Below are 26,167 nucleotides of genomic sequence, written 5' to 3' on the forward strand. Positions count from 1 at the left end.
TCCACATGCGCTGCCTCCGACGCATCCTCGGCATCACCTGGCAGGACAAAGTTCCAAACAACACAGTCCTGGAACGTGCTGGAATCCCTAGCATGTATTCACTGCTGAAACAGAGACGCCTGCGTTGGCTCGGTCATGTCGTGAGAATGGATGATGGCCGGATCCCAAAGGATCTCCTCTATGGAGAACTCGTGCAAGGAAAGCGCCCTACAGGTAGACCACAGCTGCGATACAAGGACATCTGCAAGAGGGATCTGAAGGCCTTAGGGATGGACCTCAACAAGTGGGAAACCCTGGCCTCTGAGTGGCCCGCTTGGAGGCAGGCTGTGCAGCATGGCCTTTCCCAGTTTGAAGAGACACTTTGCCAACAGTCTGAGGCTAAGAGGCAAAGAAGGAAGGCTCATAGCCAGGGAGACAGACCAGGGACAGACTGCACTTGCTCCCGGTGTGGAAGGGATTGTCACTCCCGGATTGGCCTTTTCAGCCACACTAGACACTGTGCCAGAACCACCTTTCAGAGCGTGATACCATAGTCTTTCGAGACTGAAGGTTGCCAGTATGGACTGTGTTGTTTGAAAGATCAAGAAGTCAACAGGCATGTGGATGTGGATGAACCCATCTTATTTATCTGGACATGCAAAAGGTGTTTTGCAAAAGGACGCAGTCCTTCACCAAAAGCTCCTGAAAAAACTCCAAAGTCAGGGAATAAGAGAGCCAGACCTCTTGTGGATTTAGGAACTGGCTGAAGCACAGGAAAAAGAACGTAGGTGTAAATGGGCAGTTTTCACAGTGGAAGACATGAAAAATTGTATGCCCCAAGGATCCTTTTTCCCGACTGGAATTTTCTCAGGCGACTTTGGTGAGATTCATGAGTGTCCTAAGTCTTACCCTTACAGAAGCCATATCCTGCATTGCAATGGAGTAACTTAGCCTTTGCTTTAATGGCAAGACCTGTTAAGTGTTGAGTTATTCCTGGATCCCAGCTGGAGGGGAGGGAGTTCATGCTGATGCCCATTCTGAAATTCTGTCTTTGCTAATGGGGAAAAGTGATCCCTAAAAGGGGAGCCTATTTTCCTATCCAGGGTTGCTTTTCAGAGCAGGACTGAGGACAGGTGACCTTAAATTAAATCACCTAGGCAAGTGTCTTGTCTCCCTCCCTGCAAAGTAGGGAGGATATGGAACCTCTGCAGAGCCTGGAATTATGTAGCCTGTGAACATATTGAGATCCTGCCCTTCTCTGCAAGGACAGCCTGGCCACACTCACACAACACAGTGCTTTGAAACAACCACAGAGGAAGAGGAAGGAGCCCCAGCAAGGGAGGACTTCTTAGGGGGCAGGATGATGGAGATCAGCCCGGCCCCGCTGCAGGAGAGGCAGGAGGGTTGCAGGGAGGGAGGACCCCCAAAGTCCCTACACCCTTCTCCAGGAGTTGGGCAATGCTGGAAGGAGAGGGATGCTGAGGGCTGCTGGAGGGACGTGAAAGGGTTAACCGTGGGAATCTGGCGCAGAGGCGAGGCACGGGAGACAGCAGGAAGGGGAGGGCTCGGAGGTGGGGACAGAAGGGCCTGTGGCAGCTGCCTGGAGCTTCCCCTCCGGTTCTGGAGGGCTGCTGGGTGAGTCCCGCAAGCGAAGGGTGCAGGCCGGGAGAGCGACCCGCAGCTCAGCCCCGCCTGGCTCTGGGCTCCCCGCGCGGGCGGTGGGAGGCTGCAGGCGGGGACCCCGCAGGAGGCTCAGCGCAGCCGGATCGGGGCTGAAGGGGTCGCGTGGAAGGTCTGTGTGATGCACAGCCTTGCAAAAGATGGGGGGGGGGATATGTGGCCCCCACCTCCAAGAAGGCAGTGGAGGCCAGGCAGAAAAGAAACAGTGAAGGTTTCTCCAGTTCCCAGTTCTCAGCTCTACTGAGAGTTCTCAGCTCTACTGAGCCCAGTTCTCAGCTGCAAAGGAATTGATGTCTGACTGAGAATCCACTTTCCCCAACCAGGTGGCACCTTCTTGTCTGGCCTGACTCATGTGCCCTTTCCTGGGAGGCAGAAATTCAACAGGTCTGCAGTTTTTCAGCATGGCAAAATAGGGATCTGAAACACTAACTTGTTGCCCCCCCCCCAAGTTTCCATTGAGGTACCTCTCCTAAATACACACACATTTCTCCCCTTTGTGTTCCTTGTGTTTCAAATGTTCCACTCTGTGTGTCTCTTTAGCTCAGGAGGAAACCCCCCTTTCAGCTCAGGGATACCTCCAGGGAAAAGCCTTGGATTGCTGGCAGCCTCTGACTTTTGCATGTCTTTTGTCACCAGGTAAAACTCATCAAGCCTGAACCATCCCTTTTGGGAGTGAAATAAGAGTGACAGGAGGCAGAAATGGGATCATCCCCTCCTCAGTCTTTCTAGGAAGATCTGGGGTTTGAGAGCAAAGGTGTTTACCTAAATGGACATCTCCAGCACAGAAGGCCATCCCAAAGTCTCCATTTTGCAGGACTGGAGCCAGGAGCAAAGCCATGAATGAGCAAACATGTAAAGGTCCAGAACAGTGTTCAGGAAGAGCCCCAGGCAGAGATCAGCCTGAATCTGTGATGGAGCCGCAAGATGGCCAAGTGGAGCCAGGCAGAGGAATGCAGCAGTGTTGGGAAACCCAGTGGCAGCAGTTCCTCCAGACCCTGCAGGCTCCTCACCCTGCATGGGGGAACCCCCAGCTGTCAGAAGCCACACCCTGGGATGATGCCAAGGCCTTTCTGGCCTCCTTTGAGCAGGTGGCTGCAGCCTGTCAGTGGCCCAGAGAAGAGTGGGTGGCTCGGCTACTTCCTGCACTTTGTGGACAAGCCCAAGAGGCCTTTAGCCTCCTGGAAACCAGAGACAAGGAGGACTATGGGAAAGTGAAGGCCTCCATCTTGAGAGGTGATGCCCTGAGAAGGGAGAGGCAACGCCAGCACTTCCGGCAGTTCTGCTGCTCGGAGCTGGAAGACCCACGAAGGATGTACATCCAAGTCCAGGAGCTTTGCTGCCAATGGCTGAAGCCAGAAAGGCACACAAAGGAGCAGATCCTGGAGCTGCTGGTCCTAGAGCAGTTTCTGTCCAGCCTGCCGGTGGATGTCCAGAGCTGGATCCAAGCAGGGGGGCCAAACAGCTGTGCCCAGGCTGTGGCCTTGCTGGAGAATTTCCTGGTGATCCAGAGAGAGGCCGAGGCAGGAGCAAGACAGGTGAGGAATGTGGAGTGTGTTGGAGGAATGTTGTTGGAGGAATGTGGAGTGAGAAGACCACCTGCCAGTCTTCTGTAAAACTGGAATTCTCTTGTTATCTGGTGTGCTCCCTGGGGCATTTGGTGGGCCGCTGTGAGATACAGGAAACTGGACTAGATGGGCCTATGGCCTGATCCAGTGGGGCTGTTCTTATGTTCTTATGTTCTTATGGAATGAAGGAATTGGAGGTAGCGAAGCCCAAAATTGAACCGACAATACTCAGTCCATTGAAACTCATTCCAAGTAAAACGGATAAATGCTGCTCAGGCATCTTGAAGGAGACTCTACATGGGATGCAGCGACTCAGAATAGCCATCTTTGTACTATTACAATTATTTCATCTGGATTGAACACATTTAAATGTATTGCTTGCATTAGATACAAAACATGCAATTTTGGCTGTGTCTTTCAACACAAAGGTCAGAAAATGCACAGGTGAAGCTTTCCCCCAGAAGTCTGCAGTTAGAGAGCATTGAATCTTGCCATTTCAGATTTAATTGCACAGAGTTTTATTTCTCAGGACTCACTTCTGGAATTAGGCACCAAATGGAATGGGATTTAATGAAGCAGAATTTGTCTCTTTTTCCAACTCTCTGATTCAGATTCCTTACACTGCTTTAGGAGCCCTTGCAGGAGTGGACCGGGAGTCCCCTTTATGCAACGGAGGAATGCTTGGACATGGTGCAGGGGGAGATCTCCAAAGAGCACGCAGAGATATTCAGAGACACCAAGCAGAACGTCAAAGAGGAAGTCACCTTGCCAGGTAAGGATTCAGCGTGTGACCTTAAGTGCTACCACGATCACAGTCACAAAATGCAAAGGGAGTAAAACTATCCTGTAGCTTTATTAACCATGTGGAGGAGGGAGTTGGGGAGATTTCTGCCCAAATGTAGCCTGTCTGCTCATCCCACGGTGATTGTGGTCGGGAAGAGGGAATTTTAACAGGGGTGGCTTGATGACAGAGTCCATGTGCCCATCTCCATAAAATGTCCCTTCTGACCCTTACAGGCATTGGTAACACACATCCACCTTCATTGCTTACCCCAGAAGATCAGGACATGACTGAAGCTGAGCTGATCAAGGCTCTTGGCGTCCAAATGGACCAGGTTGGTTTGTGTAGGACTGGGACCAGACACACACAAAACAGGAGGCAGCCAATGTTCTACTGCTGGAGAGAGGGCCTCTGAGAGGAATTTTATCAGGCGGTACAAAGTTTCTTTTCAGTCCCTTCCCAAAGAGGGATAGGGTAAAACAGAGTGGGGGGTGGCAATGGGGGTGGGTAGAATGTGGGCAAAACAGGCAGGGGGAAAGTGGCAACAGCCAGAATAGTCTTTGGAGCCCAGGTCTACTAGTCTTCCCAATGCAGAGCTCAGGTCTACCTGGTGTTGGCAGCTAGATACAGTAATACAGAAAACCAAACATACTCCTAAGTCTCTCAGAAATCTTTCAGATATAAATAATCATTGCAGGAGATTAGTATCATTGTATTTAGGCTCACACTAGAATGGAAAGTGTCCTGTGTACATCAAAACTGACTTCTGCAGCAGTTACAGTCAACTGTGTCACTGGGTTCCTATATACTCCTTCATGGTTAGCAAACCCACAAGCCAAGCAAATCAAGCCAAGCAAATCTATAAATCATCTTGTATACATTTTCCTTAATATTGACATTAAGAGTAAATTTTATTTGCTTTGTCCATAACTTACAACACACAAAATCTCCAACACACAAATACCTACACATGCAATAGCTAACTCACCTTTCCTTTCATACCTTGTTTAATTCATTAGAGTTTGCTGATATCCATTTATGAAAGCAGAGTCTACCTGAAGTCTTCTGGATTATAGTGTTAAAAGTGCATGATCTCATCTTTGTGAATTAATTCCATTCCTTAAGTAACACAATTTGAAGCGGGGGCTGGGATGTTTTCTATGTTCTGCAGGCAATGAACCCGAGGAAGACAGATGCGCCTTCCCACATTGTTGAGCAGACACCGATGCAGTCAAGCCAACAGACCATTTTCTGGAAAGTTCTGCAGGAGGACTGTGAAAATGTGAATTCGCTGGGTAAGGACCTGCTTTGCTCAGCTCCAGTAAATCCTGTAAAAAATGGCACATCTCACTTTTGCAATTGGAGATGTGTACATAGATCTCCCTCCAAACACTAAAACAAATGTGCTTAACACATGAACAATGACAAAAATATGTATTTTATTGTACTTGTGACCAAAATATTGAAAAAAGTGAATGGAAATGTGGAAGGATGGGCTGCAGTCAAGGGGATTCATAGGCTTTGGCACTTCCTTCTTTTTCTAGGTAGCTGCGCTGCACCCTCCTTTCTGCTGGTCCTTCCTCTTTTCTTTCTCTCCCCTTCACCTTTCACACACACTGTCTGCCTCTTTTTCTTTCAAAATTGTTAAGCATGCCAGCTGTTGCTCCTTTCTGTAGTGCAGGGGTTCCTAAACATACCCTGCTTACCCTGGCCTTCTTTCATGGCTTCCTGTCACGATGGTGCTGCGCCACAGTAGGACAAGATGGCCTCCAGCTCTCTCTCAAGATCTCACGCAATCTTGGCTCAGCCAAAATAGTGGAACCCTGGAGAGCCTTAAAGAAGCCGTTGCCTGGAACATCCCGCAGTGCCCCTGTGAGTTTGCCACATTGCCTTGCTGCGCTGTGCACACAGTTTGGGAACCACTGCTGTAATGGTTTTAAGATACATTGATTGCCAATTGTGTTAAGAAGTATGAGATGAGGGTTTGAATTGGTGCAAGGCACCCATGACACTATAAAGCAGGTGAAAGAAATGATGAAATCATATATCATCAGTATCAGCGGGGGATCTGTTCTCTGACCCCTTCCCCATGGAAAACGGTGGATAAGCAAATCTGTGGTTTTCAGTCCCTAACCCCTCCGAAGGTGACCAGAGCCGTGCGCATTTAGCCAGATCTGCTGTTACAGATCTGCGCAGATACATAAGTAGGCTCAACCTGTATTTAGGGGAAGAAGAATTGGTGAGAAGCTGGTTTCCTAAGGTTTTCTCAGGAGAAATTGACTTGGGACCCAAACCTATCCAACTTCCCGGCTGAGATGCAGCTCTGAGGTCAGGGAACAAATGTTCTCTTAAACATCAGGAGGCCTTCATGACTGCCCTCTTCACATTGGAATGGCTGATTTAGCACTGGAATGTTGGATAGGATTGGGCCTTTAATCTATCAGTTCTCATTCACGATAGTGTATATATGTGTTAGTGTATATATGAAGTCAATCCATCAACTGTACCATTTTTTAAAATTTACATCTAATAGATTTACCCTGAAGAAGAAGAAAGAATGTCAAATATGAAGGTAAGGATCTATGAACGCTTTTTGTATTGAAATGTAGGAGAAATAAATTCTTGACTGTTTCTCTCTGTCAGGATCTTCAAGCCCCCAACATGGCCTGGTCCCCCATCCAGTGAAAAAGGAAGAGACGTTCCTCCCAGATCCTGTGCAAATTCAGAGACTCCCAGATCAGGACTCGGATTTGGAAGTTGCAAGAACCAAGGAGTTGCGAGAGCCAAGAATGAGCTTCTCTCAGAGATCAAATTTATTAAGACATCAGGTGGTAAATACAAGAAAGAAACCACACCAGTGTTCTGAGTGTGGAAAACATTTTGCTTGGAGATCACATTTGTTAAACCATCAGAAGCACCATACTGGAGAGAAACCACACAAATGCCCTAAATGTGGAAAAAGCTACTATCAGAGATCACATTTGTTAACCCATCAGGTGATCCACACAGGAAAGAAACCACACCGGTGTCCTGAGTGTGGAAAAAGCTTCTCTCGGAGATCAAATCTGTTAAGACATCAGAAGATTCATACTGGAGAGAAACCTCACAAGTGTCCCGACTGTGGAAAAAGCTTCTCTTGGAGATCACGTTTGTTAAGCCATCAGATGATCCACACAGGAAAGAAACCCCACAAATGCCCTGATTGTGGGAAAAAATTCTCTCAGAGATCAAGTTTATTAAGGCATCAGAACATTCATACTAGAGAGAAACCTCACAAATGCCCTGACTGGGAAAAAAGCTTCTCGAAGAGATCAGAATTATTTAGACATCAGAACATTCATACTGGGGAGAATTCCCACCAATGCCCCAAGTGTGGGAAAAACTTTTCACGTAAATCAGGTTTATTAAGACATCAGAACATTCATACTGGGGAGAAACCCCACCAGTGCCCCAAGTGTGGAAAAAGCTTCTCTGAGAGATCAAATTTATTAAGACATCAGAAGATTCATTATGGAGTGAAAGCTCACAAATGCCTCGACTGTGGAAGAGGCTTCTTTCGGCGATCACACCTATTATCCCATCAGAAAACTCATACTGTGAGAAATCTTAAGAGTGTCCTATGTGTGGGAAAAACTTAAATGAGAAATGAACACTGAATATCCACCAGATTATGTCCTACATGGGTTGCCAGTAGACTGAAGGTCCCACATTTTCTCAAAACAGTGGTTTCATTAGTTTATTCTGCCTTGTTTTTAACAACTTCTTTGGCTTATACTGCAGTCATTTAAGTAGAGTTACAGGGAAGGAGCTTGAACTTTGATGACCTCACTCCTGTGTAACTATTGGTATGTATTTATTGGCTGACAAATGGCAGTCACTGTTCGGTCGCTTGACTTGGGATAGGCAAAGTCCTTAGGGCTACCCAGAGCTCCTTGTCTCACCCTGTAACTAACATCTGTGGAATAAATGATTTGGATAACCAAGATGTGCTCATTAGCTTGTCTTGTTGAATGCATACAAGTTTACAAGTCAGCTTGAATCAGCTAGAGCAGGAGAAAATCCAGCAAGGAGGCAGAAGAAGAGCAATGCAGAAACCATGGTGAAAGTTCTTCCCTCTGCCTTTTGCAGAGAATTTAGTCAGTAGAGAGAATTCTCAGCAGGGAGGATTAAGGTGCCAGACTGATGGCATGACGTATGGAAGAAAGAGCCTCATGCCATTCTTTATGTCATGAACATGGGGAATAGGGTGGCACAGAAGGGATTTCAAGGAGCACATGTTGAAGGGAGATAATAGGAATGTGCTGAGGGTGAGAAATGTCTTTGACAACCTTCAAAACATGAGAACCTTCATGCAAAACCTTCATGAGGCTTTTCCCAGGCACGAAGAACCACATGAATGTTCTCCGTACCTGGGAAAAGCTTCGTCTGCAGATTAGCACAAACAGGAAATCTGATAATCCACCCAAGGAAGTGTCCCAAAGTGGGAAAAATGTCTCTTGGGGAGAGAGGGTTATGAAATTTCACGGAACTCCTGGAGGTGAGACTGCTCTAGCAGCCCGATCCTATGGTTTACCATCGCATGCAGCCTCACTAAAACGGGCTGTGCTGGATGCTGTGATGGTGGTGGTAGGGTGATTAGGTGACTTGGGAGGGGAAAGTGTCCATAAGCCCATCGACCAATAATAGGACTCCTTGGTCATTGGCCAGATCTTTAGATGTGCAAGTTGGAGTAAGCAAAGGGGGCTGGCAGAGAAGAGTATAGCAGAGAATCTGTCACAACTCACCCCCACTGGATCTCACCCCCTTCTGCCTCCAATATACCTCTCCTCCCTGTTTCACTCTCCCCGCCCCATTCAGCCTACCCTTCCAACTCACATCCATTGGTTGGCTTTCTTTACTCTGCCTTCATGCACAGGGCATCTGCATTGTCTCTGCATTGTTTACATTGGCCAGGAAGCATGTTCCACTGTGGAAAGCAATCGGGCTGTAAGTGTCTCAACTGTGGGAACAATTTTGGTCAGCCAGTTATGTGAGGCATAATCCTACCGACTAAATAATAAGCCCTGTAGCCTTTACTGATAGTATTCTGTCTGTTTGTGTTCTTAATACATGAAAAATACTTAAAAACAAACATATCAGGAAACTGCATTAGTGTTGTTAAGAAAAGCACAAGTGGAGTTTGAGAAATTGCTTAAGCCAGTGTTTCTCAAACTTTGAGTCGGGACCCACTAGGTGGGTAGTGAGCCAATTTCAGGTGGGTCCCCATTCATTTCAGTATTTTATTTTTAATACATTAGACTGCATTTGGGGAAATGTTACAGATCAGTATTTTTAACAAGCTACTCTGTATATGCTTTTAACAATGATAGTCAATCCTGGATAAGTGTGGGTAGGAACATAAGAACTGCCCTGCTGGATCAGGCCATAGGCCCATCTAGTCCAGCTTCCTGTATCTCACAGCAGCCCCACCAAATGCCCCAGGGAGCACACCAGATAACAAGGGACCTCATCCTGGTGCCCTCCCTTGCATCTGGCATTCTGACATAACCCATTTCTAAAATCAGGAGGTTGCGCATACACATCATGGCTTGTAAACTGTAATGGATTTTTCCTCCAGAAACTTGTCCAATCCCCTTTTAAAGGATTTTTATCCCTTTAGGATTCCCCCTTAGGAATCCCCTTTTTAGGACTGCAGCCTAGGACTGTTAAAAATTTTCCTGCTTACTGAGCTCTAGCACCGGCAATGGGTGTTGCAAATGTGGTGTACAGCACATCCACAGCACCTGGGGAGGGGCCGCTGTCACTGGGTCAGCACCAATTGCCCCTGGGCCTCAGCACCACATGGAGGGCAGGCTGGTGCTCCTGCAGCACCAACCAGCAATGAGTTTTTGGGGGCAAGGGGGAGGCAGGGAGTAGGTGGAGCGAGGCATGGAGAGGAACTAACCGGGGAGGGGGTGGGACCGGCAGAGCCCTTCTTCACTGTATTCTATATGTTGGGCTGTAAAGCCCAACATGGAGGCTCTCAAGTCTGCGCCGGCAAAATATCCAATGCAGATTTGAGAAACCCCATTGCAACGCCTGGGGCTTTCCCCAGGGGAAGGTGACAAAAGTTCCCAAGACCTCCAGCTGTCTTGGCAGTGCCGCTGGATGCAGTGGTAGCCATTTTGGCACTGCTGCACCAGGCAGAGCCACCAGAAATAGGATTGGGCTACGGCAGTATTAGACATGCCAAAGAACAAGCCACTGAGTCTGACTGAATTTCAGTGTGAATGCTGAATGGCCAAGGCACAATTTCAGAACTTTGTTCTAACCACTGTTATGCAGGATCAAAAAAGACCAATGACACCAAGCTAACTTTTAAGGCTTTTTATTATGAGGAATGGAACCTGAACCAAACAAATCATAATGACCTCATTTCAAATTCTCTGAGGCAGGCAGGCAGGCAGGCAGGCAAGCTTGAGACAAGCCAGGCAAAGGCTGGGTGGTTGCTCCCTTCTCTGGTTCTCAGAGGCTCTCCCAGGGGCTCCTTCCTGCAGCTCTCTCCTCAGCTCCTTTCTGTAACTTGGTGTCTCTCAGCTCACTCCTCACAGCTTCTCTTCCCTGGAGGTCTCTCTTCCTCTGTAGAACTCACTCTCCAAAGCTCCTCACAGCAGCTCTTCCCTGGTGATCTCTGAGCTCTGTGCTGGTGCAGCTCCTTTTATAGCCTCAGTGGCTCTGCACACAGCAGCCTCTACCTTTCCTCCAGTGGTACTGCAGCCTTCTCTCCTGCAGCAGTTTTCCATTTGGTGCTCCAGCTCTCAAGGGCTTGCTACAAGGTACTCAGCAAGTGAGCCTATTGGCTCAGACAAAATTTCATAACTATTGGCTCATGTATGCACTGCTGAAACAGAGACACCTGCGTTGGCTCAGCCATGTCGTGAGAATGGATGATGGCTGGATCCCAAAGGATCTTCTCTATGGAGAACTTGTGCAAGGAAAGCGCCCTACAGGTAGACCGCAGCTGCGATACAAGGACATCTGCAAGAGGGATCTGAAGGCCTTAGGAGTGGACCTCAACAGGTGGGAAACCCTGGCCTCTGAGCGGCCTGCTTGGAGGCAGGCTATGCAGCATGGCCTTTCCCAGTTTGAAGAGACATTTGGCCAACAGTCTGAGGCAAAGAGGCAAAGAAGGAAGGCCCATAGCCAGGGAGACAGACCAGGGACAGACTGCACTTGCTCCCAGTGTGGAAGGGATTGTCACTCCCGAATCGGCCTTTTCAGCCACACTAGATGCTGTTCCAGAATCACCATTCAGAGCGCGATACCATAGTCTTTCGAGACTGAAGGTTGCCAACACACCTGGGCCTCACACTGCCAGAGCTCCTGCTCTGACACCACAAAGCCCTTTCTGGCACCCCAAAAACCAAGAAGCCATCGCTGGCCAGAAGTGTGGTGAGCAGGCCAGCAGCTCTGGGAGGGCCTGGCACTGTTGGCAAATTGGCAGAAGGTGTTGGGAGGGGGAGGGGTGGGTTCTGAAGTGGGAAGCAGGTGGGAAGGGGTCAGTCTCAGTGGACAGCTTGCTCACCCTATTTTTTTAGCTTGCTGTGCCCCCTTTCTCTCCTTGGACAGCGAGGCTACCAGGAGGCCTACCCAAAGGTAAGGAAAAATATCACAGACAGGTCCCAAATAGCTTGCTCTCAGACCTCCCCTTGCCCCCTCCATCTTCAGTGGGCTACACTGCAGGGTTGTCATAAGGCTTTCTCCCTCAGCCTCTCTCAGACGGAAAGTTGTGCTGTCAATAACCATGAATATTGTCAAATTTCCTGTCTGTAAGAAGCACGGTTAGAGAGGGATTGATCTGTGGACACTTATGAATCAGCCAAGGACATCTATATTTCCTTTGTCAACGGGCTGCTTCCACATTGGGGTTCTGTCCGGCATTGAATCTGTCCTATGAACTACTTACTTAGCCTTTGTCTTAATGGACAAGACCTGTTATCAGGGTGCAGCTGTTCAGCGTGCCGCCCTGGGGCATGCCAGTTGGCCCACCATCCCCTCCAACCCGGAAGTAATTGCAGTGGCATCATAACACCACTGCTCATTTCTGCTGCCTGCCTGCCCCCATAGTCTTTCTCAGTGCACTCGGAGCTAGGCCAGCTGCTTCTGTGGGTGGCCTAGCTCAAGTGGCTCAGCTGTGGATGAGGGGGGCAGGAGTGAGGCAACTGTATGCTGTGACCCCTGTGACCCTCCCTCAGTTATGAAATATGTTGTGAGTTATTCCAGGAGTCCTAACGGGGGTGGGGGGAGTTCATGCTCACTTTTGCCCATCCTAAAATCCTGTCCTGTCAATTCGTGCTCTGGTCATGAAAGAGAAACCGGTTGCATGGAAGTTGTTAAAAACAACAGTAATAGAAGTCCAGCAGAAGTGTATACTGCAAAGAAGAAGGGCTCGACTAAGTTCAGGAGGGTGCCCACATGGCTAATGAGCCAAGTTAGAGGCCGTAAAGGGCAAGGAAGCTTCTTTCCATAAATGGAAGTCTTGCCCTAATGAAGAGAATAAAAAGGAACATAAACAGTGGCCAAAGAAATGTAAGAAGGTGATATGGGAGGCCAAGAGAGACTATGAGGAACACATGGCCAGCAACATTAAGGGGAATAGTAAAAGCTTCTTCAAATATGTTGGAAGCAGGAAACCCACCAGAGAAGCGGTTGGCCCTGTGGATGGTGAGGGAGGGAAAGGGGAGATAAAAGGAGACTTAGAGATGGCAGAGAAATTAAATGAGTTCTTTGCATCTGTCTTCACAGTAGAAGACCTCGGGCAGATACCGCTGCCCGAATGGCCCCTCCTGACCAAGGTATTGAGGTTAAAAGAGAAGATGTTTCAGACCTAACTGACAAATTAAAAATTGGTAAGTCACCAGGCCCTGATGGCATCCACCCAAGAGTTATTAAGGAATTGAAGAATGAACTTGCTGCTCTCTTGACTAAAATATGCAGCTTGTCCCTTGAAACGGCCACAGTGCCAGAAGATTGGAGGATAGCAAATGTCACACCGATCTTTACAAAGAGAAGGAGAGGGGACCCGGGTAATTATAGGCCAGTCAGCCTAATGTCTGTTCCAGGTAAGATGGTGGAATGCCTCATCAAAGATAAAATCTTAAAACACATAGACGAACAGGCCTTGCTGAGGGAGAGTCAGCATGGCTTCTGTAAGGGTAAGTCTTGCCTCACTAACCTTTTAGAATTCTTTTAAAAGGTCAACAGGCATGTGGATGCGGGAGAACCCGTGGATATTATATATCTGGACTTTCAGAAGTCATCTGACACGGCCCCTCACCAAAGGCTGCTGAGAAAATTCCACAGTCAGGGAATTAGCGGGCAGGTCCTCTCCTGGATTAGGAGCTGGATGAGGTCCAGGAAGCAGAGAGTGGGTGTCAATGGGCAATTTTCAAAATGGAGAGAGGTGAAAATCGGTGTGCCCCAAGGATCTGTCCTGGGACCTGTACTTGTTAACCTGTTCATAAATGACCTGGAGGCAGGGCTAAGCAGTGAGGTGGCCAAGTTTGCAGACGACACCAAACTTTTCCGAGTGGTGAAGGCCAGAAGAGATTGTGAAGAGCTCCAGAAGGATCTCTTCAAACTGGGAGACTGGGCAGCGAAATGGCAGATGTGTTTTATTGTAAGTAAGTGTAAAGTCAAGCACATTGGGGCAAACAATCAAAACTTCTCAAATAGGCTAATGGATTCTGAGCTGTCTGTGACAGATCAGGAGAGGGATCTTGGGGCAGTGGTGGACAGCTGGATGAAAGTGTCAACCCAATGAAGTGAAGAGGCAGTGAAGAGGGCTAATTCCATCCTTGGGATTATTAGGAAAGGCATTGAGAATAAGACAGCTAATATTGTAATGCCATTGTACAAATCGATGGTAAGGCCACACCTGGAGAATTGTGTCCAGTTCTGTCATTGCATCTCAAAAAGGATACAGTGGCGATGGAAATGATCCTTCAGAGCAAGACTGAGGCCAGATGGCCTTGCAATAGATCTCCTGGGCAGGAGTCTGGTCTCCCTCCCTGCAAAGAAGGGGGATCAGGACCCTCAGCAGAGCTGGAATGACTGAGATGCTGCCCTTCTCTGCAAGGGATCAGGGGACAGCCTGGCCACGTTCACACCAGGCGTGCTGGAGACAAGCAGGAGCAGCAGAGCAGGAGGAAGGAGCCCGGCAAGGGAGGACTTCTTGGGGGGCAGGCTGATGGGGATCAGCAGGGCCCGGCTGCAGAAGAGGCAGGGGGGCTGCGGGGAGGGAGGACCCCCAAGTCTCGCCATCCTTCTCCAAGGACTCGAGGATGGGCGAGGCTGGAGGAGGGCAGGCGCGGAAGGGTTAAGGGAGGGAGGCGGAGCAGGGGCGGGGATGCTGGTGGGGACGCCTCTCCCTGCCCGGGATGAGGAAGGGGAGGGAGGCGCAGGAAGAGGAGGGATCGCTGGTTCCCGTGCCGGCGGAGGGGCCGAAGGTCCTGCTGCAACTGCCTGGGGTTTCCACTGCGAGGCGGGAGGGCTGCTGGGTGAGTCCCGCAGAGCGGAGGGTGCAGCCCGGGAGAGCGACCCGCAGCTCAGCCCCGCCTGGCTCTGGGCTCCCCGTGCAGGCGGTGGGAGGCTGCAGGCGGGGACCCCGCAGGAGGCTCAGCGCCAGTCGGATCGGAGTTGAAGAGGTCGCGATCTAGTAGATCTCTTTGATGCACAGCCTTGCAAAGATGGTGTGCGTATGAGTGTGAGTGACCCCCCCCCCCAGGAGAAAGCAGGGGAGCAAGGCAGAAAAGAAGGTTTTTGCAGTTTCCAGGTGGTCCTGAATGAATCCCTCTTAGATACATTCAGGACTTTAAGGTCTGGCAGAGAATCCACTTTCCCCAACCAGGTTGCCACCCTCTTGTCTGGCCTGACTCTTGTGCCTTTTCCTGGCAGGCGGAAATTCAACAGATCTAAAATTATCAGCATGGTGAAACGCTGATCTGAAACATTTGTCCCCCTCCTTCAAGGTTCCCTTGAGGTGTCTGTCCCAAATTCACACACTTTTTGTGTCTCTTTAGCTCAGGAGGAAATTAGCCTTTCAGCTCAGGGGATATCTCCAGGGAAAGGCCTTGGATTGCTGGCAGCCTCTGACATTTGCATGTCTTTTGTCACCAGGTAAAACTCATCAGTCCTGAGCCATCCCTTTTGGGAGTGAAATAAGAGCAGTCAGGAGGCAGTAATTGGAGCATCCCCTTCTCAGTCCTTCTAGGAAGATCCAGGGTTTGAGAGCAAAGCTGTTGCCTAAATCAACATCTCTGGCACAGAAGGCCATCCCAAGGACTCCATTTTGCAGGATTGGAGTCCTGAACGAAGCGATGAATGGGCAAACAAGTGGAAGCCCAGTAGAAGGAACAGGAGAGGCAGAAAGAGCCCCAAGCAGAGATGAGGCTGAATCTCTGAGAGAGCCACAAGAAAGCCAAGAGGAGCCTGGCAGGGGGGTGCAACAGCGCTGGGAAGCCCAGTGGCAGCAGTTCCTCAAGGTCCTGCAGGCTCCTCATTCTGCACAGGAGAGCCCCCAGCTGTCAGAGGCTGCACCCTGGGATGATGCCAAGGCCTTCCTGGCCTCCTTTGAGCAGGTGGCTGCAGCCTGTCGGTGGCCCAGAGGAGAGTGGGTGGCTCGGCTTCTGCCTGCCCTGAGTGGGGAATCCCAGCAAGCCTTCAACCTCTTGGCAGCCAGAGACAAGGAGGACTACGGGAAAGTGAAGGCTGCCATCTTGAGAGGTGAAGCCCTGAGAAGGGAGAAGCAGCGCCAGCACTTCCGGCAGTTCTGCTGCCCAGAGCTGGAAGACCCGCGAAGGATGTACAGCCAAGTCCAGGAGCTTTGCTGCCAATGGCTGAAGCCAGAAAGGCACACGAAGGAGCAGATCCTGGAGCTGCTGGTCCTGGAGCAGTTCCTGGCCAGCCTGCCGGTGAATGTCCAGAAGTGGGTCCGGGCAAGAGGACCAGACAGCTGTGCCCAGGCTGTGGCCCTGTTGGAGGATTTCCTGATGAGCCGGAGAGAGGCTGAGGCAGGGATGTGGCAGGTGAGGTCTTAGTATTTAATTTGGCGATTGCTAACTGGACACAGAATATGGAGTGTGTTGTTTGGAGCACCTGCCAATCTTCTGCTGAAACTGGAGAGAAGGAATGCAGTTAGGAAAGCCCAAAATCAAACCGACAATCCTCAACTCACTGAAAATCCTTTCCAGTTAATGCTGAAAGTGATGCTCATGCGTCTTGAAGGTGACTCTGTGTGGGATGCAGCCATTCAAAATAGCCATCTTTGTACCACTACAATTATTTCATGGTGACTGAACACAATCAAGTGTATGGAAACATTTGTATTAGATACAAACGTGCCTCTTTGCCTGTGACTTTCAGCACAAAGGGCCAAAAATCCCCAGGCAAAGCTTTTCCCCAGACGTAAGAGACTGTGTCAGACTTCACAGCCCAGGGGTTGTGATGGGGAGAAACACTTGGCCACCTTACTTGATCCTCTCAGCTGCATAGTTTGCTTGGGTGCTGGAGGCCTGGAAAGCTGCACAGAGCTTTATTTCTGAAAAACCACATCTGGAATCAGGCAGCAAATGGGATAGGATGTCAGGAAGCAGGATGTGCTTTTTCCTACTCTCTTTGTTGTCTGAGTGAGAGTCTCTTCTCTGCTTTAGGAGCCAATGCAGGAGTGGGCTGTGTGTCCCTTCGATGTAAAGGAGGAACCCTTGGATCCGTTGCAGGTGGAGGTCTCCAAAGAACACGCAGAGGAATTCAGAGACACCCAGCAGAACATCAAAGAGGATGTAGCCTTGCCAGGTAAGGATTCAGCATGTGACCCTGAGACGCAAAGGGAGTAAAACCATCTTTCACTCTAGCAGTTATGCAGAGGAGGGAGTTAGGGTGGTTTCTGCCCGAGTGAGGCCTTCTGCCCACCCTTCACTTGCCAGGTCTCGGGATCTCTAAGAGTGATAGTGTTTGGAGCAGAGGAAATTGTAGCAGGGGCGGATTTCTTTGCCCCTAGGATGGCAGAGTTCTTGATCCCAATTCCTGCTTGTACACATCTGTTCAAGGGACCAGAATCTGCCCTGCTTTTCCTCTGGCCGCCTCCAAGGATGAACAGGTGGGCCAATCTTCTTTCTTCAAAAAATCTCTCTTCCAACCCTCACAGGCCTTGGAATCACACGTCCAACATTGTTGCTTGCCCTGGAAGATCAGGACATGGGTGAAGATGAGCTGAGCAAGGCCCTTGGTGTCCAAATGGAGCAGGTTGGTTTGTGCAGGGCCTGGGCAGACACATGAACCTGGTGGCAGTCAATGTTCTTGTGTCTGAGTTAACCAGGGCTGGTCTTTGCTTTCAAACCAGTTTGCATGACAGGCCGCTGGGGAACAGATGACTACATCAGGCAGTGGCAGGACCTCAGCAATGCATGGAAGGCAGGATGAGGAAGAGACTTGGGGAAGTGGATTGTGCAGAAGGAGCATCTTGCAGGCATCCTGCCACCTGGAACCTACTTATCCATGGGTGGATTCCATGAGCCTAAATAACAGCCACGTGGATGGTGTCCTGATCCAAAGTGTTAAGCTGCAAATGCATGGTTGGATCACCAGGTTGGATCCTTCAAGCAGGAAAAAGGCACCATGCTGCCCAGTACCTATGTACCTATGTACTTACATACGTACCTGTGTACTCAAGGGATCCAATCTCTCATGCCATCTCAACGAGCCCAAAGAGAACAGGGCAAAATTCTTAACCAAAATAAACCAATGCATAATACAAGTTTCTTAAGCAAAAGCACTGCCTAACTCACACAGGCAAGCCATGTGAGTACACATTTCCTGGGGCAACCAGGCCCTGTGTCTGGTTATACTGCCACCACCCTGGGTACACCAGTGCCTCAACTCCAAAGCAGCCAAGGTCCTAGGTGCTTCTCCCAGCTCATGCAGACCCTGGGCTCCCTTTACCCTCAGGGACCCATGACTCAAGACTCTGGTATGTATTTTGATAGCAAGCTGGGCCGATAGCAAGCTGGGACAGGTAAGGGATTACCTGTATTCCTGTTCCTTGACCCTCAAGACAGAGACCTGTAAAAGATGTATTGGTGTACTAAGAATAAAGGTTTCATTACACATGGTCAAAAGGCATTAAGTATTTGTGAGACAAGATTTACAACACACAATAGCCTGAAAACAATGAAGCTAGTTTTCTAGTTCTAATTACTCCTGTCTCTCACCAGGTTATACCAAACCTCTGAGAGTAGGCAGTGTGGCCCCTGGACTTTCAGTTGGGCAGACCATGACAGAATGAAGAGCCACCATCCCTCCCTGCTGAGGGGCCTTTCTCATACCTTAGATTCTAATGATTAGAAGTCAACACACATAACCTCCAACCCACAAACATGCACACACAACCTGGCTAGCTCACCTGTCCTTGCACACCTTGGTCAATTCATTGGTGTGCGTGCATATACGATTTTTGAAAGCTGAGTCTATCTTAAGTCTTCTGGATTATGTTGATAAAAGGGCATGTCTCATGTCTGTGAATTAACCTCATTCCTTGTGCAACACAATTTGAAGTGGGGACTGGGATGTTTTCCTACATCCTGCAGGTGATGAACCCAAAGAAGGCGGGTGCGTCTTTCCACGTGGTTGAGCAAATGCCAGTGCAGTCCAGTCAACAGACCACATTCTGGAAAGTTCTGCAGGAGGATGGTGAAAATGTGAATTCCCTTGGTGAGGACCTGCTTTGCTCATCTCCAGTAAATTCTGTGAAAAATGGCACGTTTATAATTGGAGATACGTACATAGTTCCCCCTCCAAACAGTAAAACAAATGTGCTTAACGCACAAAGAATAATGGAAATACATATTTAGTCATACATGTTGTGACTAAAATATTGAGAAAGTGATTGACAAGTGAATGGAAATGTGGATGCTACAGCCAAGGAAATTTGTAGGCTCCAGCCTACTTTTTCTAGGGAACTATCTTGCAATTTTCATTCTGCTGGTTCTTCCTCCTTTCTTTCTCTGCCCTCATACACACCACATTTGCCTCCCTTACTACCAAAATTGTTAAGCATGGCAGCTTTTGCCCCTTTCTGTACTGCAGCGAACTCCTGCTTCCTGTTAATGGTCAGCTTCCTCTTTGCAGCATCATGCAGGCTCATTGCTTGCACACTTAGTCCACCAGTTTAGCAAAAATGTGAAGTAAGAATCACTTGTGCTGCCAGTCAATGGGGCTACAAAAATAAAAGGTACATGCAGTGGTGTCACTAGAATTCGCATCACCTGGTGCGGGAGGCCTGCGCGTCACCCCATGCAGTGAGCGGGGCAACATCCCAGGTGGTGGGCGTGGTAATGTACCATCGCCCCACCCCCACTGGTTTTTTGGCAGTACCTTTTGATAGAACACAGATATTTCAATGTGGTTTGTTTCATTGCATTCTGCATGAAATTATGCATTGATTGATATATAACATGATGGTATTATTCCTCCAGACTGATTTTGTGATTTTGAAAACTTGTAGGGTCAACACACACACACACACACACCCATGTCAACTTACTAACACCTTTTTGTAGCAGTTCTCATACTTTTAGCACCTGGACCCATTTTTTAGAATGACAATCTGTCCAGTACCCACTGGAAGTGATGTCATGGCCAGAAGTGACATCATCAAGCAAATTAAAATAAATAATTATAAATAATTAAATTAAAATGAAAGAAATAATTAAACAAGGGGGAGCCAGTCCTGTTCCACCAAGTGAGTTTTCTCTGTAGTCTGCCTGCAGTAACACCCCCAAAAGAATCAGTGAGATCTTCAGTCTTCCCCAGTGCCTAGTTTAAAGTCCTTCTATTTCAAGCACATCAATACGAAGACCCACCTGGCTTTACAAGTCTGAGAGCCCAATCCTATGCCTTTCTACTCAGAAGTAAGTTCCATTAGAGTCAATGGGGCTTACTCCCAGAAAAGTGGGGATAGGATTGGGCTGTGAGGGAAACTGCAAGTACAAAATAGAAAACTTGAACTGGTAAGCCTCTTTGTTGGTCCTTTCTATTGGGGGGGGAGGCTGCCTTCTGGGGCTTTTGTTGCGCTCCAGTCCCATCGGATTGGGACCATTCTGGTGTCCTCACATTCCCCTTTGCCTGGCCTGACCACCAGGCAAGGCACGACTGCCTACTTGCGAGTAAACGCTACCGTGAGGCTGCTTCGCTTCCCATAGGGTTCCATACACTCTCAGCTGGGGGGAGGGACCTCCTTGGGTGTTTTTGGGGGCTGCATTCATTGGGTCAGGACCATTCTGATTTGGAGTCCTCTCAGCCTGCCCTTTTCGACGGAGCAAGGCAAGGTTGCCTACTCGCAAGTAAATGCGGCCACTTGGTTTCACTTGTTTTCCATAGGGCTGAATAGGGACGTCGTTCGTGGGTGTTTTTGGGGGGCTGCATTTACTGGATCGGGACCATTCAGGTGTTGTTGGATTCCTCTCAGCCTGCCCTTTCCGAATCACTAAGGCATGTTTGCCTACTCATGAGTAAACGCGCAATACGGCTCACTTTCACTTTACATTGGGCTCCATGCATTTTTTCCTTCCTGTCTTTTGGCCATAACTTTTAAAGGAAAGGAGCTCAAGGGGTTTTTTGCATTGCGTTATGCTGGAAATTGCGCATCCAACGGTGTATGGCATGACATGGTAGCTCCTAACGGCGTGAAATTAGCACGTCACCCCCCCGGGCACGTCACCCCCCCAGGTGTGCCACCCGGTGTGGCCCGCACGCCCCGCACCCCTCTAGCGACGTCACTGGGTACATGTAATTGTGGCACGGGGGGCCCCTACTTATATAGTGTTCCCACATATCCACAATTTCCTGTAGGGGGATCTAGGAATGCATCTCCATGGATACCAGCACATGCCTTTATAGTTCTTAGGGGGAGATGCACTAGTGAGAAGCTTGTTTTCTAACAGAAGGTTTTTTCAATAAAAATTGTCTCGGGGCCCAATCCTATCCAACTTTCCAGCGCCAACAGACATTCCCTTACTTTGATGGAACCTACGTGATCCATCACCACTACATTGGCACTGTAAAGGTGGATAGGATTGGGCCCTGCATCTATCAGACCACATTTGTGGTCATCCTTAGTGTGTGTATGATGTCAGTCTGTCCAATGTATCATTTGCTTTCATTTTTATCCATCTGGTTTACTGTGAAGTAGGAATCAGAATGTCAAACACAAAGGTAAGGCTCTATGAATGCTTTTTGTATTGAAATGCAGGAGAAATAAATTTTTGCCTCTTTCTCTCTCTGTTCACAAGAGGAATCTTTGGGCTCCCTACGTGATCTGGTCCTCAATCCAGTGAAAAAAGAAGAGAGGTTCCTCCTGGATCCTGTGCAAAGTCAGAGACTCTCAGGCCAGGACTCAGGTAAGGAGTTGCAAGGACCAACCAAGAATTCTTCTCCCACATGAGAGGCACCTGGGTTCTTTCAGGAAGACACTCCCAGACCTGTTTCTTCACTCCCAAAAGTGCATTTCACAGATTTCCTTACAGTTGGCAGGAACGGATTCAGTTACATTCAAAAAGCATCTCTCTTCTGACTCCTAATTGACAAATTAAAGATCAAGAAGTCGCTGGGGCCAGATGGGATCCACACAAGGGTTATTAAGGAACTAAAGAATGAAGTTGCTGATCTCTTGACTAAAATATGCAACTTGCCCCTTGAAACGGCCAAGGTGCCAGAGGATTGGAGGATAGCAAATGTCACACCGATCTTTTAACAGGGGAGGGGACCTGGGAAACTACAGGTCAATCAGCCTGACATCTGTTCCAGGTAAGATGGTGGAAAGCCGAAAGCCTCATCAAAGATAAAATTTTAAAACACATAGACGAACAGGCCTTGCTGAGGGAGAATCAGCATGGCTTCTGATAAAGGTAAGTCTTGCCTCACAAACCTTTTAGAATTCTTTGACGAGGTCAGCAGGCATGTGGATGTGGGCAAACCCATGGATATTATACACAGTCGTGTGCCACTTAACGACAGGGATGCGGGCCAGCATCCCCGTCGTCAAGTGGTGCTTGACATTATGTGAAGCCTCCAAAGGCGAGGAGGGGCATGCTCTCCTCACCTCCAGAGGCTTCTCTGAGCCTTGGAGAGGCTGCATGCAACCATGTGCTGTCTCTCTAAGGCGCAGAATGCCCATTTCATGTGAAAAGACACAACTTCCAGTTTCCCTCTCTGAGGCTCAGAAAGGCCTCCAGAGGAGAGGCCTCTCTGCTTTGGAGGCTGTGGTGGGGTTAATGGGCCACCAGCGGATATACGAGCTGTCGCTGGCCGGAGTGTCGTTAAACGGCACTCACCTGTATTTGGCATTTGACATTGTCCTTCCAATGACTTAGGCTGCTGAGAAAACTCCACAGTCAGGGAATAGGTGGGCAGGTCCCCTCATGTATTAGGAACTAATTGAGGACCAAGAAACAGAGAGTAGGTATTAATGGGGAATTCTCACAATGGAGAAAGGTGAAAAGTGATGTGCCCCAAGGATCTGTCCTGGGACTGATCTCAACTTGTTCATAAATGACCTGGAGACAGGGATAAGGAGCAAGGTGGCCAAGTTTGCGGACAACACTAAACTTTTCCAGGTGGTGAAGACCAGAAGGGATTATGAAGAGCTCCAGAAGGATCTCTACAAACTGGGAGAATGGGCAGCAAAATGGCACGTGCTTTTCAGTATTACTAAGTGTAAAGTAATGCACACTGGGGCAAAAGATCAAGGCTTCGTATATAAGCTAATGTGTTCTGAGGTGTCTGTGACAGATCAGGGAGAGATCTTGGGATGATGGTGGACAGCTCAAAGAAAGTGTCAACCCAGTGTGCGGTGGCAGTGAAGGCCAATTCCATGCTTGGGATAACTGAAAAAGGGACTGAGTTTAAAATGGCCAATATTATAATGCCATTGTACAAATCAATGGTATGGCCACAGCTTGAGTATTTCATCCAATTCTGGTTGCCACATTTCAAAAAGGATATCGTGGAAATGGAAAAAGTGCAGAAGAGCACAACCGAAATGATGAGTGGGCTGGGGCACCTCTGTTACGAGGAAAGGCTACAGTGTTTGGGCTCTTCAGTCTAGAAGAGAGGCGTCTGGAGTGGGGGCATGTTTGAGACATACAAAATTATGCAGGGGTTGCATAGAGGGATGTTATTTTCTGTCTCACACAACACCAGAACCAGGGCACATCCACTAAAATTGAATGTCAGGAGAGTTAGAATAGACAAAAGAAATATTTCTTTACCCAGTGTATAATTAGTCTGTGAAATTCCTTGCCACAGGATGTGGTAATGGTGTCTGACCGAGATGCCTTTAAAGGGAATTGGACAGATTACTGTAGGAAAAGTCCATCACAGGTTACAGGCCATGATGGGTCTGTGCAACCTCCTGGTTTTAGAAGTAGGCTACCTCAGAATGCCAGATGCAAGGAAGTGGTACTGGGATGCAGGATCTTGTCTTGTGTGTTCCCTGAGGCATCTGGTGGGCCACAGGAAGCTGGAATAGGTGGGTCTTTCACCTTATCCATCTGGGCTCTTCTTATGTTCTTATAGCTCTGCACTTCTGTGTACATGATTCCTCAAGAGCCCTGCTGGATAAGGGGATAACCTTGCAAGAAGTTGCTTTATTCGTTTAGGCTTTTTATTAGTTTTCGATAACAATAGTTAAAGGACAGAGTTAAATGTGTCCTTAAACAAATTTATTTATGAGGTACTTAAGTGTGTGTTAGGTGCAGTAAAATAAACTATGAAAAGAACAGGCCCTTGTCCATAATTGATAAAAACACAGGCTTCCAGACTCTTGAATCAAGAAGGATTGGGTGTGGGATGGAATAACAAAGAAAAAGACAGAGTTAAAATGTGCCCTTGGAGAAGCCCAAGATCAGCTTAGAGGTGACCGGATGAACTCTCCATAGGCCAATGGTGTGGGGTTGGGCAGGCCTTAATAATTTCAATGGTCCAGGGAAAAGTCTTCATAGTCTTGCATCATTCTCCTTCCTACTGTGTACTAGAAATAAAATCCGTGATGCAAAATAGCCATATAGTTGTGTTAGGTCCAGGATTCCCCGAGTCCCGAAGCAGAATCTGTTTCCTTGGCAGGGAAATTTGTTTTTTATATTTTGGCAGAGAATGTTCACATTCCTGAATAGGAACAGAGTTTGGGAGTATGTTCAGTTGGCCAGAAAGGGGGATGGGCCAAAGGGGAAGGGAAGGGGAGGAGAATGTTGCAGGAGCATGAAAAGAGGTTGCTAGAACATAGACAAAACTCCTCTCTTTCTCTTCAGATGGTGGGAAAGTAACTCAACTCAAGGGGAAGAATTTTCAACTTATAGAAAATGAGCCAGTGGAAACATCCAGGAGAGGACAAAGGAGAACCCAAGAGGATGTGCTGGTGACTGCTGAGGTGCACGTGGAAGGATGCGAGTCCAACACAGAGCAGGGAACGGAGCAATTTAGGGAATGCCATCAGAAGATCTGCACAGGAAAGAAACCGCACCAATGTCCTGAGTGCAGAAAAAATTTCTCTCGGAGATCACATATGTTAAGCCATCAGTACACTCATACTGGGGAAGCACCTCACAAATGTCCCAACTGTGGAAAAGCCTTCTCTCAGAGGTCAGATTTATTAAGACATCAGAGTATTCATACTGGGGAAAAACCTTTCAAATGCCCTGAATGTGGAAGAGGCTTCTCACGGAAATCACATTTGCTTAGCCATCAGAACGTTCATATTACAGAGAAACCTCACAAATGCCCAGACTGTGAAAGGTGCTTCTCTCAGAGATCAAGTTTGTTAATCCATCAGTATGTTCATACTGGGGAAAAACCTCACAAATGCCCCAAATGTGGTAAGAGCTTCTCTCACAGATCAAGTTTGTCAACCCATCAGAAAATTCATACAGGTGAAAAACCTCACAAATGCCCCAAATGTGGAAAGGGGTTCTTTCGGAGATCCGTTTTGTTAACCCATCTGAACGTTCATACTGGAGAGAAACCTCACAAATGCCCAGACTGTGGAAAAAACTTCTCTCAGAGATCACATTTATTGACCCATCAGAAAATTCATACTGAGACTCAAACCTTACTGCTGTCCTAGGTGTGGGACATGTTTAATTGAGAAATGAATACTGATTATCAGGTGGCTAATGTCCTACATAAGTAAACAGTTAATATACTGAAGGTCCATTTTTCCCCCCTCAAACTATTATTTCATTTTGCCTTGTTTGTAACAAGTTGGTTGGCTTATGTTGCAATCATGTGAGGAGAGTTACAGGGAAGGCGTCTGAACTTTGATGGGCTCCCTGCGGCACTTCTTGGCTGATAAATGATAGTCACTGTTCAGTAACCTGTCTTGGCTTAGGCAAAGTCTTCAGGGCCAGACAGAGCTCCATGCCCCACCCTGTGATGGGCTGTGGAATAAATGATTTGGATAACCAAGATTCGCACACTGACTTGTCTTATAGAATTTATACAATTTTTATGCCCCCTTGCATGAGCTTGAGAAATTTCAACAAGAAGGCAGAAGATGAGCAGTGCGCAAAGCATGTTCCAAGTCCTTCCCACTGCTTTGTACAGTGAGAAGAGACTTTGAGCACTAGAGAGAATTCTCAGCAGGTAGGATCGGGGCCAGGAAGTAATGGCAGGAAGTATGGAAGGAGCCAAGAGCCTCATGCCATTCTTTATGTCCTGAACATGGGAAATACTGTAATGTATGGGCAGCCTTCAGTCTCGAAAGACTATGGTATCGTGCTCTGAAAGGTGGTTCTGGCACAGCATCTAGTGTGGCTGAAAAGGCCAATTCGGGAGTGACAATCCCTTCCACACCAGGAGCAAGTGCAGTCTGTCCCTGATCTGTCTCCCTGGCTATGGGTCTTCCTTCTTTGCCTCTTTGCCTCAGACTGTTGGCAAAGTGTCTCTTCCTAAAGATATTAAAGCAGGATACTAAAGGGATATTAAGCAGCATATGTTGATGGAGATAATAGGAATGCGCTTTGGGTGAGAAATGGTTTAGAACTTTAGATGAACATTGAAGAAACAAAAGAGAAACCGCATGAACGTTCTCCATACCTGGGAAAAGCTGCACCTGTGGAGCAGCATGAACAGGAAA

General features: G+C 48.2%; 2 protein-coding genes across 6 annotated transcripts; both read left to right on the forward strand.

Annotated features, from left to right (window-relative positions):
- Positions 1–1,555: 1,555 nt before the first annotated feature.
- On the forward strand, positions 1,556–7,976 carry LOC136640386 (zinc finger protein 397-like). 3 transcript variants are annotated; one of them, XM_066615474.1, is made up of 6 exons: positions 1,556–1,614; positions 2,296–3,194; positions 3,855–3,996; positions 4,242–4,339; positions 5,177–5,300; positions 6,649–7,976. In XM_066615474.1, exons 2-6 carry the CDS (start codon positions 2,496–2,498, stop codon positions 7,641–7,643), a joined length of 2,058 nt encoding a protein of 685 aa, XP_066471571.1. In that variant the 5' UTR covers positions 1,556–1,614; positions 2,296–2,495; the 3' UTR covers positions 7,644–7,976. The 3 variants fall into 3 exon arrangements, with proteins under 3 accessions (XP_066471571.1, XP_066471572.1, XP_066471573.1); XM_066615475.1 differs by lacking the exon at positions 1,556–1,614 and adding an exon at positions 1,637–1,771; XM_066615476.1 differs by lacking the exon at positions 1,556–1,614 and adding an exon at positions 1,984–2,043.
- A 6,431-nt stretch (positions 7,977–14,407) lies between these two features.
- LOC136640392 (zinc finger and SCAN domain-containing protein 30-like) lies at positions 14,408–25,497 on the forward strand. 3 transcript variants are annotated; one of them, XM_066615493.1, is made up of 7 exons: positions 14,408–14,492; positions 15,163–16,070; positions 16,695–16,836; positions 17,189–17,286; positions 18,627–18,750; positions 21,330–21,437; positions 24,345–25,497. In XM_066615493.1, exons 2-7 carry the CDS (start codon positions 15,363–15,365, stop codon positions 25,154–25,156), a joined length of 1,992 nt encoding a protein of 663 aa, XP_066471590.1. In that variant the 5' UTR covers positions 14,408–14,492; positions 15,163–15,362; the 3' UTR covers positions 25,157–25,497. The 3 variants fall into 3 exon arrangements, with proteins under 3 accessions (XP_066471590.1, XP_066471591.1, XP_066471589.1); XM_066615494.1 differs by having other exon boundaries at positions 14,461–14,690; XM_066615492.1 differs by having other exon boundaries at positions 14,461–14,543.
- Positions 25,498–26,167: the final 670 nt, after the last annotated feature.

The sequence above is a fragment of the Tiliqua scincoides genome, chromosome 2 (genome assembly GCF_035046505.1).
Source record: "Tiliqua scincoides isolate rTilSci1 chromosome 2, rTilSci1.hap2, whole genome shotgun sequence".
Classification (NCBI taxonomy): domain Eukaryota; kingdom Metazoa; phylum Chordata; class Lepidosauria; order Squamata; family Scincidae; genus Tiliqua; species Tiliqua scincoides.